Source organism: Cryptomeria japonica, chromosome 6 (genome assembly GCF_030272615.1).
Source record: "Cryptomeria japonica chromosome 6, Sugi_1.0, whole genome shotgun sequence".
Lineage (NCBI taxonomy): Eukaryota > Viridiplantae > Streptophyta > Pinopsida > Cupressales > Cupressaceae > Cryptomeria > Cryptomeria japonica.
Window position 1 is genome coordinate 177,429,286 of NC_081410.1, and position 17,145 is coordinate 177,446,430.

At 35.8% G+C, this 17,145-nt stretch overlaps 1 protein-coding gene across 2 annotated transcripts; it reads right to left on the reverse strand.

Moving 5' to 3' along the window:
* Positions 1 to 8,200: 8,200 nt before the first annotated feature.
* LOC131048237 (receptor-like protein kinase 7) lies at positions 8,201 to 11,344 on the reverse strand. Of its 2 annotated transcripts, XM_059207598.1 has the most exons (3): positions 9,649 to 11,344; positions 8,952 to 9,543; positions 8,201 to 8,860 (listed from the first exon to the last, which is right to left on the reverse strand). In XM_059207598.1, exons 1-3 carry the CDS (start codon positions 11,125 to 11,127, stop codon positions 8,544 to 8,546), a joined length of 2,388 nt encoding a protein of 795 aa, XP_059063581.1. In that variant the 5' UTR covers positions 11,128 to 11,344; the 3' UTR covers positions 8,201 to 8,543. The 2 variants fall into 2 exon arrangements, with proteins under 2 accessions (XP_059063581.1, XP_057838111.1); XM_057982128.1 differs by having other exon boundaries at positions 8,952 to 11,344.
* Positions 11,345 to 17,145: the final 5,801 nt, after the last annotated feature.

Consider the following 17,145-nt stretch of genomic DNA (forward strand, 5'->3'; position numbering starts at 1 on the left):
ATGAAAGTGGATGAACAATTCTATATTATGAAAGTATGAAAATGAAAGTGGATCAACAATTTTTCATCATGATAGTATGACAATTGAAAGTGGATTAACAATGAAGGAAAGTGGGGAGTTTAAATAGGCTAGAATGAGAGATGGAGAAGCATGAGAGGAAGACAATTCTCCCTGAGAAGGGCATGTGCCATGGATGCAAATGACATGTGTCCTTAAGAAGGAAATGTGTCATTAAAAGGAATGACATGTGTCCCCAAGGACACATGCCTATTTAGGAATGAGACACCCAAAGAGGAAGGTTTTATTCCAAAAGAGATTTCAAAATAAGATATTCCCATGGTTTAGGATATTTGAGATATTTTTTCAAATTTTAGGAAATTTGGTTCCCCCCAAAATGAGGATGTTTCCATGGTTTAGGATATTTGGGATATCTTCCCAAATTTTAGAAGATTTGGTTCCAAATTCAAAGGCATTTCCCAAATTTTAGGAAATTTCAAATATTTTGGAAATGTGCACACATATGATGAAGGATGAGGGATAGGGTTGACTAAACCCTTGGTTAGCTAGGTGGGTTAGGCTAGAGGAAGGGTTAGATTTAGAAGACATGTGGGGAAATATAATTAATTCTATAGGGTAATATTAGGAGGAAAGGACAAAAGTGAATTAAACAATCAAATTATGCATTTGATTTATTTAATAGAAGAAAATGACCAAATTTAATTAATTAAATGATTTATGATTGTTAAATAATTAATTAAAGGGGAACTATAGTGTAATTAATAAGATTAATTAGCTAGAAGGAGGGAACACTAATTAATTAAATAATGCATAATTATTTAATTAAAGGCACATTCCAGATAGCCAAATTCAATTAACTAAATTAATCAAATTTAGGTGTCGACATTTTCTCCTCTTAAAAATGGCACTAGCATAGCATCAGTGCAAAGACAGTAAGATGCCACTGACTTGAAGAGTATAGAGAAAGAAAATGCCCTAGATAGACAAAGGAATAAAGGAGTGAATGCAAATGCAATGAATACTATGTATGAAATGATCATGGAGCATGAGCACCCTTAGACCAAGTTAACATGCAACAAGCACTTGTTTTGATATAGCATTGTATATGATGCACCAAGGTACGAGGAGCCAAGGTTATTTTCACAAACAATGCATGGACTGATTCAAATAAACAAACACAAAAAAGGTTAGTCTAGCACCACACAGAATTATAGAGAATGTCGTGGGAAACGATGCTAGAAAAACCACAAGAAAAGAGATATGCCCCAGTGTAGCATGAGATAACCAAGACCTCATGAGTGAACATTCTTATTTTAGGCATTTGAAAAATTCAATTTGATTATTTTAATTTATCTCCAAAATTGTAACAATAATCCTAGTTTGGTACAACGGAGATGACGTTAAAAAGGATTTTAGAGTTTGGATATCTACATTTCAATTGCATTTGAATGAAAAAATCCAAATTTTTACTTTAACAATCCTATCTTTATACATAACCTACAATTGTAATATTCAATAAAATTAGTTGTAATTGAAACATTTTACAAAATAATTTATGTCCATTGCCCATTCTTCCACATTTTAGAAACATGCACATCATTACAGTCAAAACTATAACATCTAAGAAAGAAATAATTGACAATTATTATTTTATGAATCTTTATTCCTTATTGCAAATTTCTAATTGTGATTTTGGCTTTACTCACATGTCATTAGATTCATTTAAAATCCTCAAAAGCTTTTAGAAAAACTGTTAGACTTTAGAATACTAATTTTACTGCCAACCTTCACTACCAACCTTCAACACATCATTTTGTTAAAAGTGGACATGATAATTATTTGGGAATTATTAGCATTGATATATTTATGTTAGAATACATTTTTTTTTCTAATCTAACATTTTGTTACACAAATTAGGGTCTCCCCTTAGGGTTTTCTTCTTTCTTCTTTCTTCATTACAGACTTCAGTTCTTCCAAAATATGTATAGTGCTTCCAAACAAAACTCCTAGTATTCTGACTTGCTATTATTCTAACTTCCTAGTATTATGACAGTATTTCTTACTTGCTTGTCTCTTTCTTATTCCCTCTCAGGTTGAGGGATTGGGAATTAGCCCTAGTATTTACCAATTCCTACCCATGTTCATTTCACTTCGTTGTACTATTTGCTATAATTCATTCCTATTTCATCTCTATAACATTTATTCACACATTTTTTTCTTACCTTAGATCGTCTACCATATTTTTGTCTAGATGATTCAAATTATTCTAGATCAATTTTAAGAGTGAAAGAATGACCTTTTAATAATCTGAAAGTCTCAAATTTGAATTCAAATTTTCCAACCCTTTTTAATTAGTTGAACTATGGGTCATTTTAGCATATGTTTTTTTATCATGATATAAAATTTAAAGACATTTAATATCCACTTAATTTTGTGGAGCAGATTAGAGGAAAACAAATATCATGGATTATTAGAGCACACTTCTATTCAAAAGGAAAATAAAGGAATTAAATTTACTTTATGACCATATAGACCACCTACATGTTTGCAAATTTCTTTGATATTATTCATCTCCATTTATTTGGTCAGTAAAGAGGTTGAACCTAAAAGAACTCATTGACTTATTGTGTCAACAAGCCCCTAAACAGTTCCTCTAGACACCACCTTCACAAATTTAGGCATGCAAAAGGCAAAGGTGAACAACTCTTTAGACCCGTGCATTTTTTTAGATTTTTCTCACACATTTCAAATCAATCTTGTGTAGTAGATTAAGTTTGTGATAACCAATATTTCTCCCATAGGATCAAAATAAATTCACATGGTTTTGTGTAGTAGTTTAGACTATAAGAGATGGTTTTCAATGTTACTTCTTTATTTTTCTACCTTGGGTCCATCCCCTTGCACATGAAAATCATGGACACATTTGTTAGATTGGTAAGTAGACAAGGTAGATGACATTTTGTGGTAGTATAATCAAGTTGCAAATAAAATGTGTGTTTAAGACAATGAGTGAAATTTTATTGTTTTCTATTCAATGGGTTCTTGGGGATGAGTTTATGATTGTACATCATCATACTGCTAGATAAATTTGAATAGATCATCAATGTTGATGACTTTCCTTCTTAACCTAGGTGAGAAGAATCAAATGCGTTTATAGTATCTTCATTTTCATTGGTGATGTTTTTGGAAAGCCATAATAACAATTATATTGGTAGCAATAATAGTTAACTTGGTCACAATTAAAATCAACTTCATATGCCATGAAGGGCTGTAATATCACCCCACTATAATGGCTTATAAAATGTGCCAAAGTTAGTGATTATGGGCTTTGTTTGATACCTCATAAGTATGTTGCATTTGCATATATGTTTTAACATTGTTTTGAATGCATATTAAAGTAAGTAATTAGATGGGATGTGATGAATGTGATTGATCCGAATTATAGATTCGGATGACAATACCTGAGTGAGAACCTGCGGTATTGTAAATTCTGTTTACAAGAACCAGAAAGCATAGAATTGAAGCAAGCCAAAAAGTAATCTATTCCATTCGAAAATCCAACATATAGAAGGTCATGAGATTCCAAGGGTCACAAAAAACCCTTGAGAATCGAAGTCCAACAGTCACATTTGTTTATTACATAATAAAATCTAAAACTATGTAATTTTTCAAAAAACTATATAAAATTTGTCCTAACTTTAACTAGGTATAACTTTCTGCATAGGACTCAAAATTATGAGTCGTTTACCTCATTGGAAAGGTCTCCAAGAGTTGTAGATGATATTTTGAAAGAAGACTCACCATATCTTCCAAGAAGACTTGTGCCACCATTGCAACCTCACCATATCTTTCAAGAAGACTCGTGCCACCACTGTTGTTGTATAGGAAGATTGAATAGGAACAAAATGAGCAACTTTGGTCAATCTATCAATAATGACCATGATGGCATCATGATGACGCAAAGAAATAGACAACCCTACAATGAAATCCATGGAAATGATATCCCATTTCCAATTCGGTATCAAATTAGGCTGTAGAAGCCCTGCAGGGTGCTGATGCTCCGCCTTCACCTGCTGACATTCTAAACACTTCGACACAAAATCAGCAATGTCACGTTTCATACCAACCCAATGATATATCTTTCTAAGATCTGCATGCATCTTCTTGACACCAGGGTGTGCCGAATAAGGTGCACGATGGGCCTCAGTCATGATCAAAACGTGAAGACCCTCCAAAGGAGGTACATAGATCTGACCAAGATGTCGAAGAAGACCATCTGTCTCAAGAGTATATCCAGAATATCTACCCTCCAATGGTCTTCCGGACTCCGCCACGGCTCTAACATCCTGATACCAGGTGTCCTGAGGAAGAACTCCAAAAATTGTCTCACTCAAGTCCACACCAAGGGACAATGCTGCAACCTCATGCCACCTACGACTCAAAGCATCTGCCACTACGCTCTCTTTCCCTTGAATATAACAAACCTCAAAATCATACTCATAGAGGAATTCCATCCATCTTCGCTGTCAAGAATTCAAGTTCAACTGCATGAAAATATACTGCAAACTACGATGATCACTATGCAGCTCAAACCGACGTCCCAATAGGAAATGTTGCCATCTAACCAACACATGCACTACAACTGCCAACTCCAAGTCATGAACTGGATAGTTCAACTCGTGATACTTGAGTTTGCGAGACTCATAGGCAACCACACGTCCATCCTGCATAAGCACTGCACCTATACTCTCTAGAGAGGCATCTGTGCATACCATGAAACCTCCGGATGGATCAGGAACTGCCAAAATCAGAGCACTAACAAGGAGTTCCTTGAAGGTACAAAAAACTGACTCGCACTGCTCTGACCAAACAAACTTCTTCCCTTTCCTCTAAAGAGAAGTAATCAGGTGGTCTATCCGAGAAAAAATCTAAACAAAGCGACAGTAATATCCGGCCAAACCCATGTAACTTTGAACCTCAAAAACATTGGTCGGCGCTGACCAATCAACAATGGCTTGGATCTTAGAAGGATCCACAGTTACACCTTCTCCCGAAACTATATGACCAAGATAGCTCACCTCATACTGGAATAAATCACACTTCGCCAAATTTGCAAAAAGTTGATTCTCCCTCAAGCACAACAATACCTATCGCAAGTGACCCTCATGCTCTTCCATAGATCTAGAATAAATCAATATGTCATCCAAGAACACAAGGACAAAATGGTCAAGGTAGGTGCGAAAAACCCTGTTCATGAGACTCATGAACACTGAAGGCGTGTTTGTCAACCCAAATGACACCACTGTGAACTCATAGTGACCATAACGAGTATGAAACGACGTCCTATGAATGTTAACATCATGAATGCGCAACTGATGATACCAAAATTTCAGATCAATCTTAGAAAACACCTTGGCTCCCTTTACCTGATCAAAAATACCATCTATCCGAGGCAATGGATATCGATTCCAGATGGTTACCTTATTCAACTATCGGTAATCAATGCATAATCAAAGAGAACCATCCTTCTTCTTAACGAAGATAACTGGCGCACCCCAAGGAGAAACACTAGGACGAATGAACCCCTTGGCCAACAATTCCTCTACCTGCAACTTCAACTCACTCAGCTCCTGAGTAGTCATCCGATATGGTGCTCTCGAAATAGGTTCCGCACCAGGAACCAAGTCAATGTGAAAATCTATGTCTCACCTCAGAGGCATACCGGGAATATCCAAAGGAAACACATCAACATACTCGAAGAATAGGGTGACCATCAAGAGCGATTTCTCGACTCTCTTCCTCATCCACACCCTCAAGAGAAACTGCAAAAAGCTGACACCCTTGACGCATGCACTGCCTAAGTTGCATAGCGGAAATCATACGTAAGGATATCGATCGCTGAACTCCAACGATCCCCACTTTCCTACCATGGTCATCTAAACACTCTACTATCTTCAGACGACAGTCTACACGAGCGTTGTGAGATGATAACCAATACATCCCCAACACAACTCCATAGGATCCCAAAGGAATGTCTCGAAGGTCAACATAAGTGACAAAGGAATGTCTCGAAGGTCAACATAAGTGACAAAGGGTCCTAGGTCCAACTCACAACTGGGAACAAAGGCATCTACAAACACAAGCACATTGGTAGCCAACTCTACTTGCCACTTATCCGCCTGCTTAGCAAACGCGAGCCCGCACTGCTCCACAATGGATGATGAAATAAAAGAATTGGAAGCACCGGAATAAAAAAGTACAGAGATAGGGATACCACACAACACACTTGTGGTCTCAATTATTGTACTTTGATACTCAGCCTGGCGGTCATCAACCGCTGCAAAAACTCTATGGGATCTACCTGCATCCCCCATTTTTGGCTCTGAAGCGGCTGGCCTCTGACTACTCGTCTGGTGAGGATGCTGAGGGCACTGAGTGGCTTTGTTCGTGAGGATATTGAGTTGGATAAAGTTGTTGTTAGATAAGGATGTCCATCAAATGCAATGGGAGTGCATGTCATCATAAGAAGAGTCATTATTGAATGAGTAACTCATAACTGAAGAGGAAAAATTAGGGAAGCTACATGAATTAACCTAACAAAATATTTGCATCAAGCTCTCAATGGGCCGCATGGATCACATTACAAGAGTGATGGAGAGTGATGGAGTTGATGTTCATGATTTGTGTATTAGAAGAAAACATGATGCTCACACCAACAAATTAACAACTTTCTCTTTTCTTCCAAAGTCATAAAGTTTCAAGTTGTTCTCTTGTAAAAGTGACTATGTCACTTATTGTAACTAAAGTTAGCTTTTTGGCTTGAGTTGTAAAAGTTAGGTAAATCCTAACTTGCTTTTAAAAGGGTAGTTATTTTAAGTAGTCACTTGGGTAGTTTTATTAAGTGGTTACTCCAATTGTTTATTCTAAGCATTGGCTTAGGTAGTTATCCTAAATGGTTACCTAAGTTGGTTATCCTAAGTAGTTAGGCTAGGTAGTTACAAGTTAGTTATTCTCTGAAGCCTATAAATACAAGGCTTTGGCATTGTAAAAGGAGAGACTTTTTCAAAAGGGGAGACTATGGAGAATTTCTTAAAGAACTAGTTTGTTGACTTTTGGTTTTGCACTTTGTACAAGAGAGTTCTTGGGATTGTATAATTTGATGGAAGTAATAAAGGATGTGCATTTAGTTCATGTGTTCTATATGTTCTTCTTGAGTTACTATTGCTGATTTTTCATGTGTCAAATTAGTGGTATCTTTTGTCCATGTGCAAATCATTTATCATCTATTGTAATGCTTATGATTCATGCAATTGATGTAATGAAACATTATCAAGATTTGGTATCCTGGTTTGGATGTGTTAGAGTTATTTAGCTCTTCATATGTTGAGATTTGTAGCCCTTCTTTCATCATCATTGCAAGTCCAAACTTATATTGTGCTTAAATCCCCCTTTGTAATTGTTATCTATTGTGAAATCTCAATTGGTATTCGTATGTCTATTGTTGAGGTTTCTATTCTTTACCTTTCTTTAGTTTTGTGTTTTCTCCTTTATGTACTTTCGAGTTAAAAGTACACAAAAATCCTAAAATCCCCATCATACGAGGGAGCTGCCCCTCTCAAACGCAGAGGAAGATTGTGGCTTCACCACAATATCTCCAAGTGTTGGGACAATTGTCATTGCTTTTCGGGCGAACAAGGTCAAGTTTGAAGAATAATTCATAGTGAGAAATCTGTTTACCAACAAACATCATACCCTGTTTCTACTATACTTGCTATTTAATAGTAAGAAGTGTAATTGGTATCAAAATAATCATAGTTAAAGTTATAAATGATTAATAATGATAAATAAATATTTATGATGTTTTCATTCATATTTAAAATTTTATATTCTAAAACAAATTCATTTACATTACAAATAATTAACACTAATAAATGCAATTCTTACATTATATAATTTTGTTCCCTCTAACATATTATTCAAAATATATTTTACTCTCGACGTAATCATTGCCCATCTTTTTGATACAAGTGCTAGTAATATATAATTTAAATAATTTAAAGAAACTCTAGATATTTTCAAACGTGAAATTTGAAAAATTAATTGAAATGCAATACAAACGTCAAAAATGATGTACATAAAGAAATATAACATACATATTTTGCAGCAACGTCTTTGTAAAACATAATATTTAACATATCCTACCTTCGAAAACACACTTTTTCTTTAAGTGTACATTTTGCTACTATAAATTTCTACGAAGTGAGAACACGACCAAAAACTTCTACGTGCTTCATGAGGCAAAAGTTTTATGTATTCCAACGGACACAGGACTATTGAATTAAAAAACAGAAAAGACTCTGCCCTAGTCTTGATTTGCCATTAGCAAAATCCCAGGCTTTGATTGCATGTAATTTGACTCTGAGCTCTGCGCATTCCTGAAAAACAATTCAATTTCGTTGGCACAGTAAACTAAATTACATTTAACAGAGGAGTGACTTATTAACGACATGTTTAGATGATTCCAATTAGGGGCGTGCTTCCAACAACAATTGTACCACCTCTCTCATACAAGGCCTCTGTGCAGGAACACTCCTGGTACACAACACTGAAATTTTAAGCACCTTCATCATCCCTTCCTCGCAAAATTTACAAACTCTCTCATCCAACACCTCAACAATTACCCTCTCTCTCGATAAATATTTGGCAGAGACCCAATCAACAATTCCCCTGTTCTCTCCAAATTCATCCTCCATCGGACGTTTGCCAGTCACAAGCTCCATCAGCACTATCCCAAAGCTGTACACATCGCTCTTCTTGCTCACTCTATATGTGTGTGCATATTCTGCAAATATTACACACAAACTTCATTCTAATTCTAATGCCCAAAGAACAAAAAAATCAATTAAATTCCCTTAATGATATTGATTACTTACCTGGAGCAATGTAGCCATGGGTGCCTGCTATGACGGTTGTAAAATTCCCCTTTCCACTGGCTTGAAGGCATTTAGCAACACCGAAATCAGCTAAACATGGCTCCATGTCTTCATCTAACAATATGTTTCTGGATTTCACGTCTCTGTGAACAATAGCAGGAACACAGTCATGATGCAGATAGGCCAGCCCATAAGCTGTTCCCAGAGATATCTTATAGCGTGCCTGCCAATCTAAAGTTGAACCCATATTATCCTCATGCAATCTGTTGCACAAACTACCATTTTTCATGTATTCATACATAATGAGTTTTGAGTATCCGTTGGACAAGAAGCAATACAACTTAACTATATTTCTGTGCCTGATACGTCCCAATGTTTCCACCTCCATCTCAAATTGGCGGTTTCTCAACGCTTCTTCTCTTGAATGATTGAGTTTGGCAGTGTTACAATTCCATAGCTGCTTTACTGCAATTTTTCCCCCATTACTTAATGCTCCTTTGTAGACCTTTCCAGATCCGCCACTGCCTATTATATTCTCTTCCTTAAGGCAACGAAGAATGTCATCCTCGGTGAATGTAACCCTGCAAAAGGACTTGAGATCCCAAGATTCCTGGGATTCAGGTACTTTGTACCATTTTTTGTATAAAACCCAACCAATTACAAAAATTATCACTACGGATACAGAAATGAAGCTTACAATTAGGATTCTGGCATGGGATCCTGCTCGAGAAGAAGAAGAAGTAGCTGCAGCACATGGGCTAAAAAAAACTGAATTAGCTTCATTCACACAAGGCTCCTTATTTCCAGAAAAGCTTCTCTTTCCTGAAAGACTGCTCAGCTGTGTTGGCACTGCCCCTGTCAACTGATTGTTGGAAAAATCCAGTAAGCTTAGCTGCAATGCAGAAAGGGTATTTGGAATCTGGCCACTGAGTTGATTATTGGAGAGATTCAGAGAGTTGAGAACTTTTATGGATCCAAATGATTCAGGAATGGAACCATTCAATTTATTTCCTGCAAGGTTAATTTCAAAGAGATCCGTGCAGAGTCCTAATGTATCTGGTATTGAACCAGAAAACATGTTTTGCTGCAAGAGTAGGCTACTGAGCATTGTCAAACCTCCGATTTCTTTAGGTAGCTTTCCAAACAGCTCATTATTGCTTGCATCCATTTTGGCCAAGAGCGATAGTTGTCCAATTTCTGAGGGTATACTTCCAGAGAAATTATTGTTTTGGATGGTGAAAACAGAAAGATTCTTTGCATTTTTTATTTCTCTTCTTATTTCACCCTCAAAGTTATTATCACTTAGATCAACTACGTGAACATGAGGCAATCCCCAGATACCCAAGGGGACCATCCCACTGAGGCTGTTATTGTTGACCCGAAAGCGAACCAGCGTGGAACAATTTCCATATGATTCAGGAATTCCTCCTGTGAAAGAGTTTTGAAGAGCGAGGAAAAACACCAATTTTCCCCTTTTACACGCGTCTGGAGGCAGAGGACCACTAAGAATATTGTCTGATATATCCATGGCTCTAAAATCAGACAAGCTCCCCAGCTTCTGGGGAACCGGCCCAGTAAGTCTGTTAGTGTACAGAGACAAGTCCCTAAGATACTGGAACTCCCCAAACTCATCGGGCATTGACCCAGAAAGATGGTTTTTATAGAGGTAAAGAATGACCAAATTTCTCAAGTTTGCAAGCTCAGAGAGACTACCATTGAGAAAATTTGAGGAGGCATCAAAAATATTCAGAGAAGTGAGGTTCCCAAACCCTGAAGGGATCTCTCCTGCAAGAAAATTATCCCACAGTTCCAACTCATAAAGCATGGAAAGCCTTGTAATTTCTTTTGGTATGGTTCCATTTAGGTTGTTGGAAGCGAGTTCTAGCTTTACCAGCTTTGTAAGGTTACCAATGGATGGTGAAATGGCTCCAAACAAGTTAATGCAGGACAAAGACAGAACTTTCAGTTCTTTCATGCTGTATATCTCTTCAGGTATGATATTGGGATCTAGAGGATTGCCATACAAAACAAATGAATGCAAACGAGACAAGTTTGTGACAGAGAGAGGAAATTTACTAGAAAAATTGTTGTTTGACAAGTCGAGAATCTGCAGCGAGCTCAGAACAGAGAAGTCTGGCAGAGACCTCATCAGTGAATTGGTTGCGAGATTCAACATTTCCAACTGACTACAGTTCTTCCAAAACACATCTGCAATGCTTCCATACAGAGAATTTTTACCCAGCTGAATAACTTTCAAGGCACTGAGCCCACAGAGGGAAGAAGGAATAGGACCAATCAGCCCTGTATTCTCCAGATTGATAGCAGTAACTAAATTGGCATTGTTGCAGGTGATCCCACTCCACTTGCAACTAGAAGTAGAAGATGAGTCCCAGTTGTACAGAGCATTTGTTGGGTCTTGGAGCCTCCTCTTCATGTCTGACAGTATTCTAACTTGCTCGTCTTCTGCATAACCAGAACCCAAAAATGCAATTATCAAGAAAACAAAAGAGAAAGTTGGATCCATTCCAAAAAAGCTCCAGATAATAAGAAGAAGAATTTGAAAGAGGAGATAGTGGTGGTGCGTAGATACAATATAACTTGTTTCCTAGTTGGAAGTATAGGCTTTGGTGGCGCAGAGAGGCGAAACGGTCAACGTGTAGTATTCTTGGCGGCTATTTTAAAATATTATACTGTAGATGAGGTGTCAAGTTATTATTCATTGTTTGATGATTGAATAAAATGTCTGTTACTTTTATGTAGAAAGGAAAGAAAAGGGAAGGGTCCCACTATGCCAGCAGATCTTATCTCGTCTGAGATGGTCAAATTTTTTCTACCATGACACAATTTCATGAGTGAATATTTTAGAATTTAGAAATATTCTTTTAAGAAATTTGTAGAAATGAGAATCTTTTAAAATTTCCATATGAGTAAATTTTTTTAAGAATTTATTTATTTATTTTTTAAGATAAAAGATGTAGGCTTCGTATTGATATATAAGAAAATGTATATATGAATTATAAAAATTGAATCTTGAATCATTTCAGACTGTAATCTATCTTTGGACTGAGGTATACTTGTCACTCAAGCATACTAACAATGTATCCACAATTAGAAAACATACATTTATATGTAATATGATAAAATATGTTTTAATAATCTGTACATATTCTTTGCTCGTCTTCAAGACAATGTACATTGCTTGCTTTATACCACACATCCGTTGGATGGAACTTGTAGTTAAGATATATGAAGTACAAAATTTGAATCTTGAACAAAAAATTGAACAAAAATTGTGTGCAAAATTTAAGAAATCGTGTTGGGCAAGTTACTATCTTCAACACTCATAACATTAGAAGAGTCACTCTTTCAATCGAGGCTTTCATCACACACTAAAATTCTCCCTCTGTTGAAATCTTTGATGCCATTTGGAACTCCAAAATTTGTGGTGAATGAATGCTTTGACAAAACCTGCAAAGCTTAAATTATAGCAGGGATATCTTGATTAACAATTAAAGCATTTTAATGTACTAGAGGATAATCTTTTACCAAACTAAGAGACATAGCATTAAACAAACATTTGACACAAAGAATTATGAACAAACTTCATAGAAAAAATCCCTCCAATTGGAAAGCTGCCCATAAAATGAACAACTTGAAAAAATTACAAACTAGAACAATTCCTTTGAAATTGCACTCTCTTGAACATATTAGTTGTATAATGAAGTTATACTTGTGATTTCACCTAAAAAATGTTCATATTGTTGGATAAGAAGATAACACCCACTTCATCTTTTTCCACATTTTTGTCCATATTGTTGGGGAAATGCAGAAATTATGCCTGGTAGCAAACAACCGTAATTTGAAATGTATTGAAGATAGCTAGGGATGCTTTGAATTTGGCACACAAAGTAGAAAAAGCTTAAAGATTACAATGTCTAATCTTTATTAATCTGCTTGTGCGAGCTACAACCTAGACATCATGAAATGATCATGTCGTGGGAGATACAAGTCAATACCAATGATTACAAGTAAAAATGATGTCATGATGTTGGTTACTTTTGGAAAGATCATAAGCTCAAAAATAAAACTCAAGTTGTAGAGTTATACAGGTACATTGGAAGAAACTCTAAAATTTCTTTCTCATTAAGCTCCTTGTAGTCAATGTTGTTATAAATGCCCAATTAGCCACATCGTTAGTCAAAGCATTAGCCTCTCCAAAGCAATGCAAGATTTAATATCCAAGGAGGGTCTCTCAAATTTGCTTAATTTGGTCAAAGTGATAATTGAGGATCCAAATTCTTCTCAAGACAATCACAATTGAATCACCTTCAATATGTAGTTTCTTGAAACCTTTTCTTAAAGTCAATTGAAGACCCAATTTAAATGCACAAATCTCTACTAAATTATTTGTTCCTAGAGAAAGACTCTTACACACTAATGCCTATGAAGTTGGGTGCCTTGGTCCCACCAAAATAAGTTCTTTGAAAAGGAAGAATGAGTATTAGGGTTTATGACATTACATACAATCTTAGTTTTAGCATTTGACTATAGTTAAACTCTAGGTTTAACGATGAAGATTTAATGCAAAATAGGGTCTAAATAGGCTTAAAATGATCTATGAAAAAGCACACTAAAGTAGGTACCAAATAGAGTGTGAAACTCTAAAGGGATACAATTTATGACACTACAGGCAATGATAAGGTTGCATAGCTGGCTGAGAAGTAGGGTTTGTGAGATTAGCCAATTATGATTGCATTTGACCCATATTTTATAGTAGGATGTTAAGACCATGGTTTAATGACGGTGGAAGTTTGAATTGTAGTTGTTGGAATGGTGGATACAGGTGGATTAGGGATTGATACCCCAAAGGAGGCTAAGAGACACCAATAGACAAAATGGAAGGAGTACATGTAATGGGAGAAGGATCATTAGACGAAATAGGAGTTATTATAGGATTAACATCGACCATATGCACAAACACTTCTAGCATCGACATGTTCAATTATGTGTTAGTGATATCATATTGAGCATCATTAGGTTGAGCTAAGACAAATGTATAAGAAGGTATGCGAGTCTCAACTATATGAGTCAATGCATGTAGAAGCTCAAGCCCCATGTGATCCTAGATGAGCATGTTCCTCATATTCCCAATGATAGGGGCCACTTGAGTATAGGAGTCTTGATTCAAAATGTCTTAAAAGTTTGTTAGGTTCTACTCCAAGGATTAGACTTGCTCAAAGGGGACCTTAAGAGCACACTCATGGTCAATACCAGTAGGAGATCCAGGTAGTGGAGTACTAGTGTAATGTATGAAAATAGGGATCCATAATTTAAGCTATGAATTCACTTATTTCCATACAAAACAATAAAGGGAGAGGAGTGAATTCAATAGATTCAACCTCAATTCTCTTAGGAAGAGGGTTGAATATTAATTGGATTCCATTCCCTTTTTAATTGAGTTGAGCATGCAATTGAAAATATGTAATTTGAAAGCTAGATCTAGGGTAAATGATGAGAATTTGACATAAAATAACATAAAAATCAAGCTACAAACACAATATATCGACATAAAGCTAAATCTAGAATAGACACGCACCCGTGTCAGCAAATTTGGCTTGGAAGTATAGGACCATGTAGCTCTGGGCGACCTAGTCCTCTAGCCATCTAATGTATAAAAGTAAGAAACTTTCAAAACTAGAATGATGCTCAAAATCTATTCCCAGAAGTTTGTCAAAAATTTGTGGGACCGTGTGGCTTTGGATGACTTGGTCCTTTGCTTTTCACTCTTGCAAAAGCTTAATTTGATCGTTGCCAAATTCTTTGCCGAAATCTTCATCCATAGCTCTTGAATCTATCACTTGCACATAAAAAAAGAAAAAAGAAAAATGGTGTTGTTGATAGGGGTTTTCCTAGGTCAAACCCCTGATTGGAAATAATGCTTGAATTGAGATTGAAATGGAATTGATTGAATTGAAAAGTTTGCCTTTTGAAGGCAAGGCTAAATTTGAATTGAAATGCTTGAATTGGAACAAGTGATACCTTGATGAATCTTATTTTGAAGTCTTCATACAAAGGTTGATAATGTCATGTAGAATGTCTTCATAATGTCTTGATCATGGATGCCATCATGAATGCTTGAAATTTGAACTTGACCTCTCCTTCACTACTTTTATGATGCTTGATTTCTTTCTCACTTGAATTTTCTAGAGAGAAATTTAATTCCAACTTGAGAGATCCCAAAAATCGGAGGGTTAGGATTTTTTTAATACCTAACTGCACTACACATGTTTGAAATTTTGAAGCAGGTCAACATGGAGAAATTTTTTCCACCTCCGAAATGTGATCATTGGGCTATCAAAATTTGTACCCCTTTTGGGAGGACCATAGTGCCCAAGGTATACTAGTCCTGGGACAATGGTGCCTAGGGCATCTTGGTCCTACCAATGATGACTCAAATTTGAATAGAGCCCCATAAAGGTGTTGAAGATTTTGATTTTGGATTGGTGTGAGAAGAATCAAAGTGGAGTTGGGGTAAGAAAGGCTGAAAACCATAAGTGAAGACAAAATTGTATAAGAGATATAATTCACAATGCAATTACAACTAGGTATAGAACGTGGTAGTGTAGGAATATAGTTTGCAGAGTTTGAATTGTGTGTGAATATTGGTCCTAGTCTAGGAGGACTGAAAGTGCATTTAGATTCTTACATGTTTAGATTGTACAAAATCCTTCTAACTACATTCTTAGAAGTAGCAGACTAGCTTATGAATCTGATAAGAAGCACACACAACTTGGTCTAGTAAAACCTCAAGGAAAAAGAGAAGGAAAATTTGCCAAATTTCGTATCAAAATATTTGTCTTGTTTTGCAAAAGTTTTACTAAAATGAGCATTCACGTTAGGCTCACCAAAATGTAGAGTAGGAAAAGTGAACTTCTACAAAATAATAACTATCCTTTGAGAACTCAACTTCCAACTATACATTTAGATTAACTAGAGGTGATAACAAATTTCTACTTTATCCAATTAATTATGAAGTTATAAATTAACCAAGGAGATTTTATAATTTTTCTGAATATATCGTGAATACGAGACAAAATCAAATTGTGACAACTTTAGAAATAGAAAGTGCATGCAACAAAATTTTTGTAGACAGTTGGACTAGCTCTTTGTCTTAGGCATTTATACAATACATAGATGATAGTGCAACACATTGTCATCTTGTATAGGCATATAATAGAACTATCACGAGAAACATCTGTACAAACCTTGCATATGTTTCAAGGACAAAAAATACTAGACTATGATAAAATAAAAGATATTATTTGTTATATATTTAAATAAATAAATGGAAGACTAAAAAGAAAAGGAAAGCGATCATCCAAGAATAAAAAAATTGTGAAATATTCCTCAAAGTGAGCTTCTCTCATACCTACACATAAAAGACAAAGGAGAAGGTTGGGGGTGGCTATGTAAGGATTTTTGTTAGTCAAACCCCTACTTTGGTGTTTCTACCTCCACAAACAACCAAGATGGATAGAGATGAAGATGACATGTCAAGATACAAAAAAGAGATAAATATGATTCAAGTGAAAAGACAATGTAACATACTTAAAGAGATTATTTGATATGTACAATTCACAAATCTCTTGTAGTTGAGGAAAATAAACTATCCAAGGGTAGCGTTGCCTTCACATTGATACCATGAGATAGGAATAATAATCTCCAAAGCTTCAATGTTGTTGTAACTAAGATAGTAAAATATTCAAGAGAAAAGTAGATTGTTGTGTGCATGAGAGAAGGTGAAGAAGGACGTAAGAGAATGCTGGAGAGAGTGGGAGAGAGCCAAAATGAAAGTTCAAACATTGATATAGCAAGTTCAAATTGGTTTGTGACGCCTGAGCAAGATGATAGGGGTTTTACATTATTGAAATGTAGGAAGTTTAATGCTCCAACTATTAGTCAAGTTGTGGATTTTCACAAGACACTAGTGCATCATATTAACATCTATGCATATTGCATTCATTTGGGGAAAATAAGACCTAGGGGTTGTGAATCAGTCTTATTTTATGAGCATATCTAATTGAATTATCATTTAATTGCATAGTTATCTTTTATTAAGCTAAAGGGGAGGACTATGTGATGTGAAATTACAAGGTATGAAATTTGTGACATTACAATAAATTTTATATTTAAC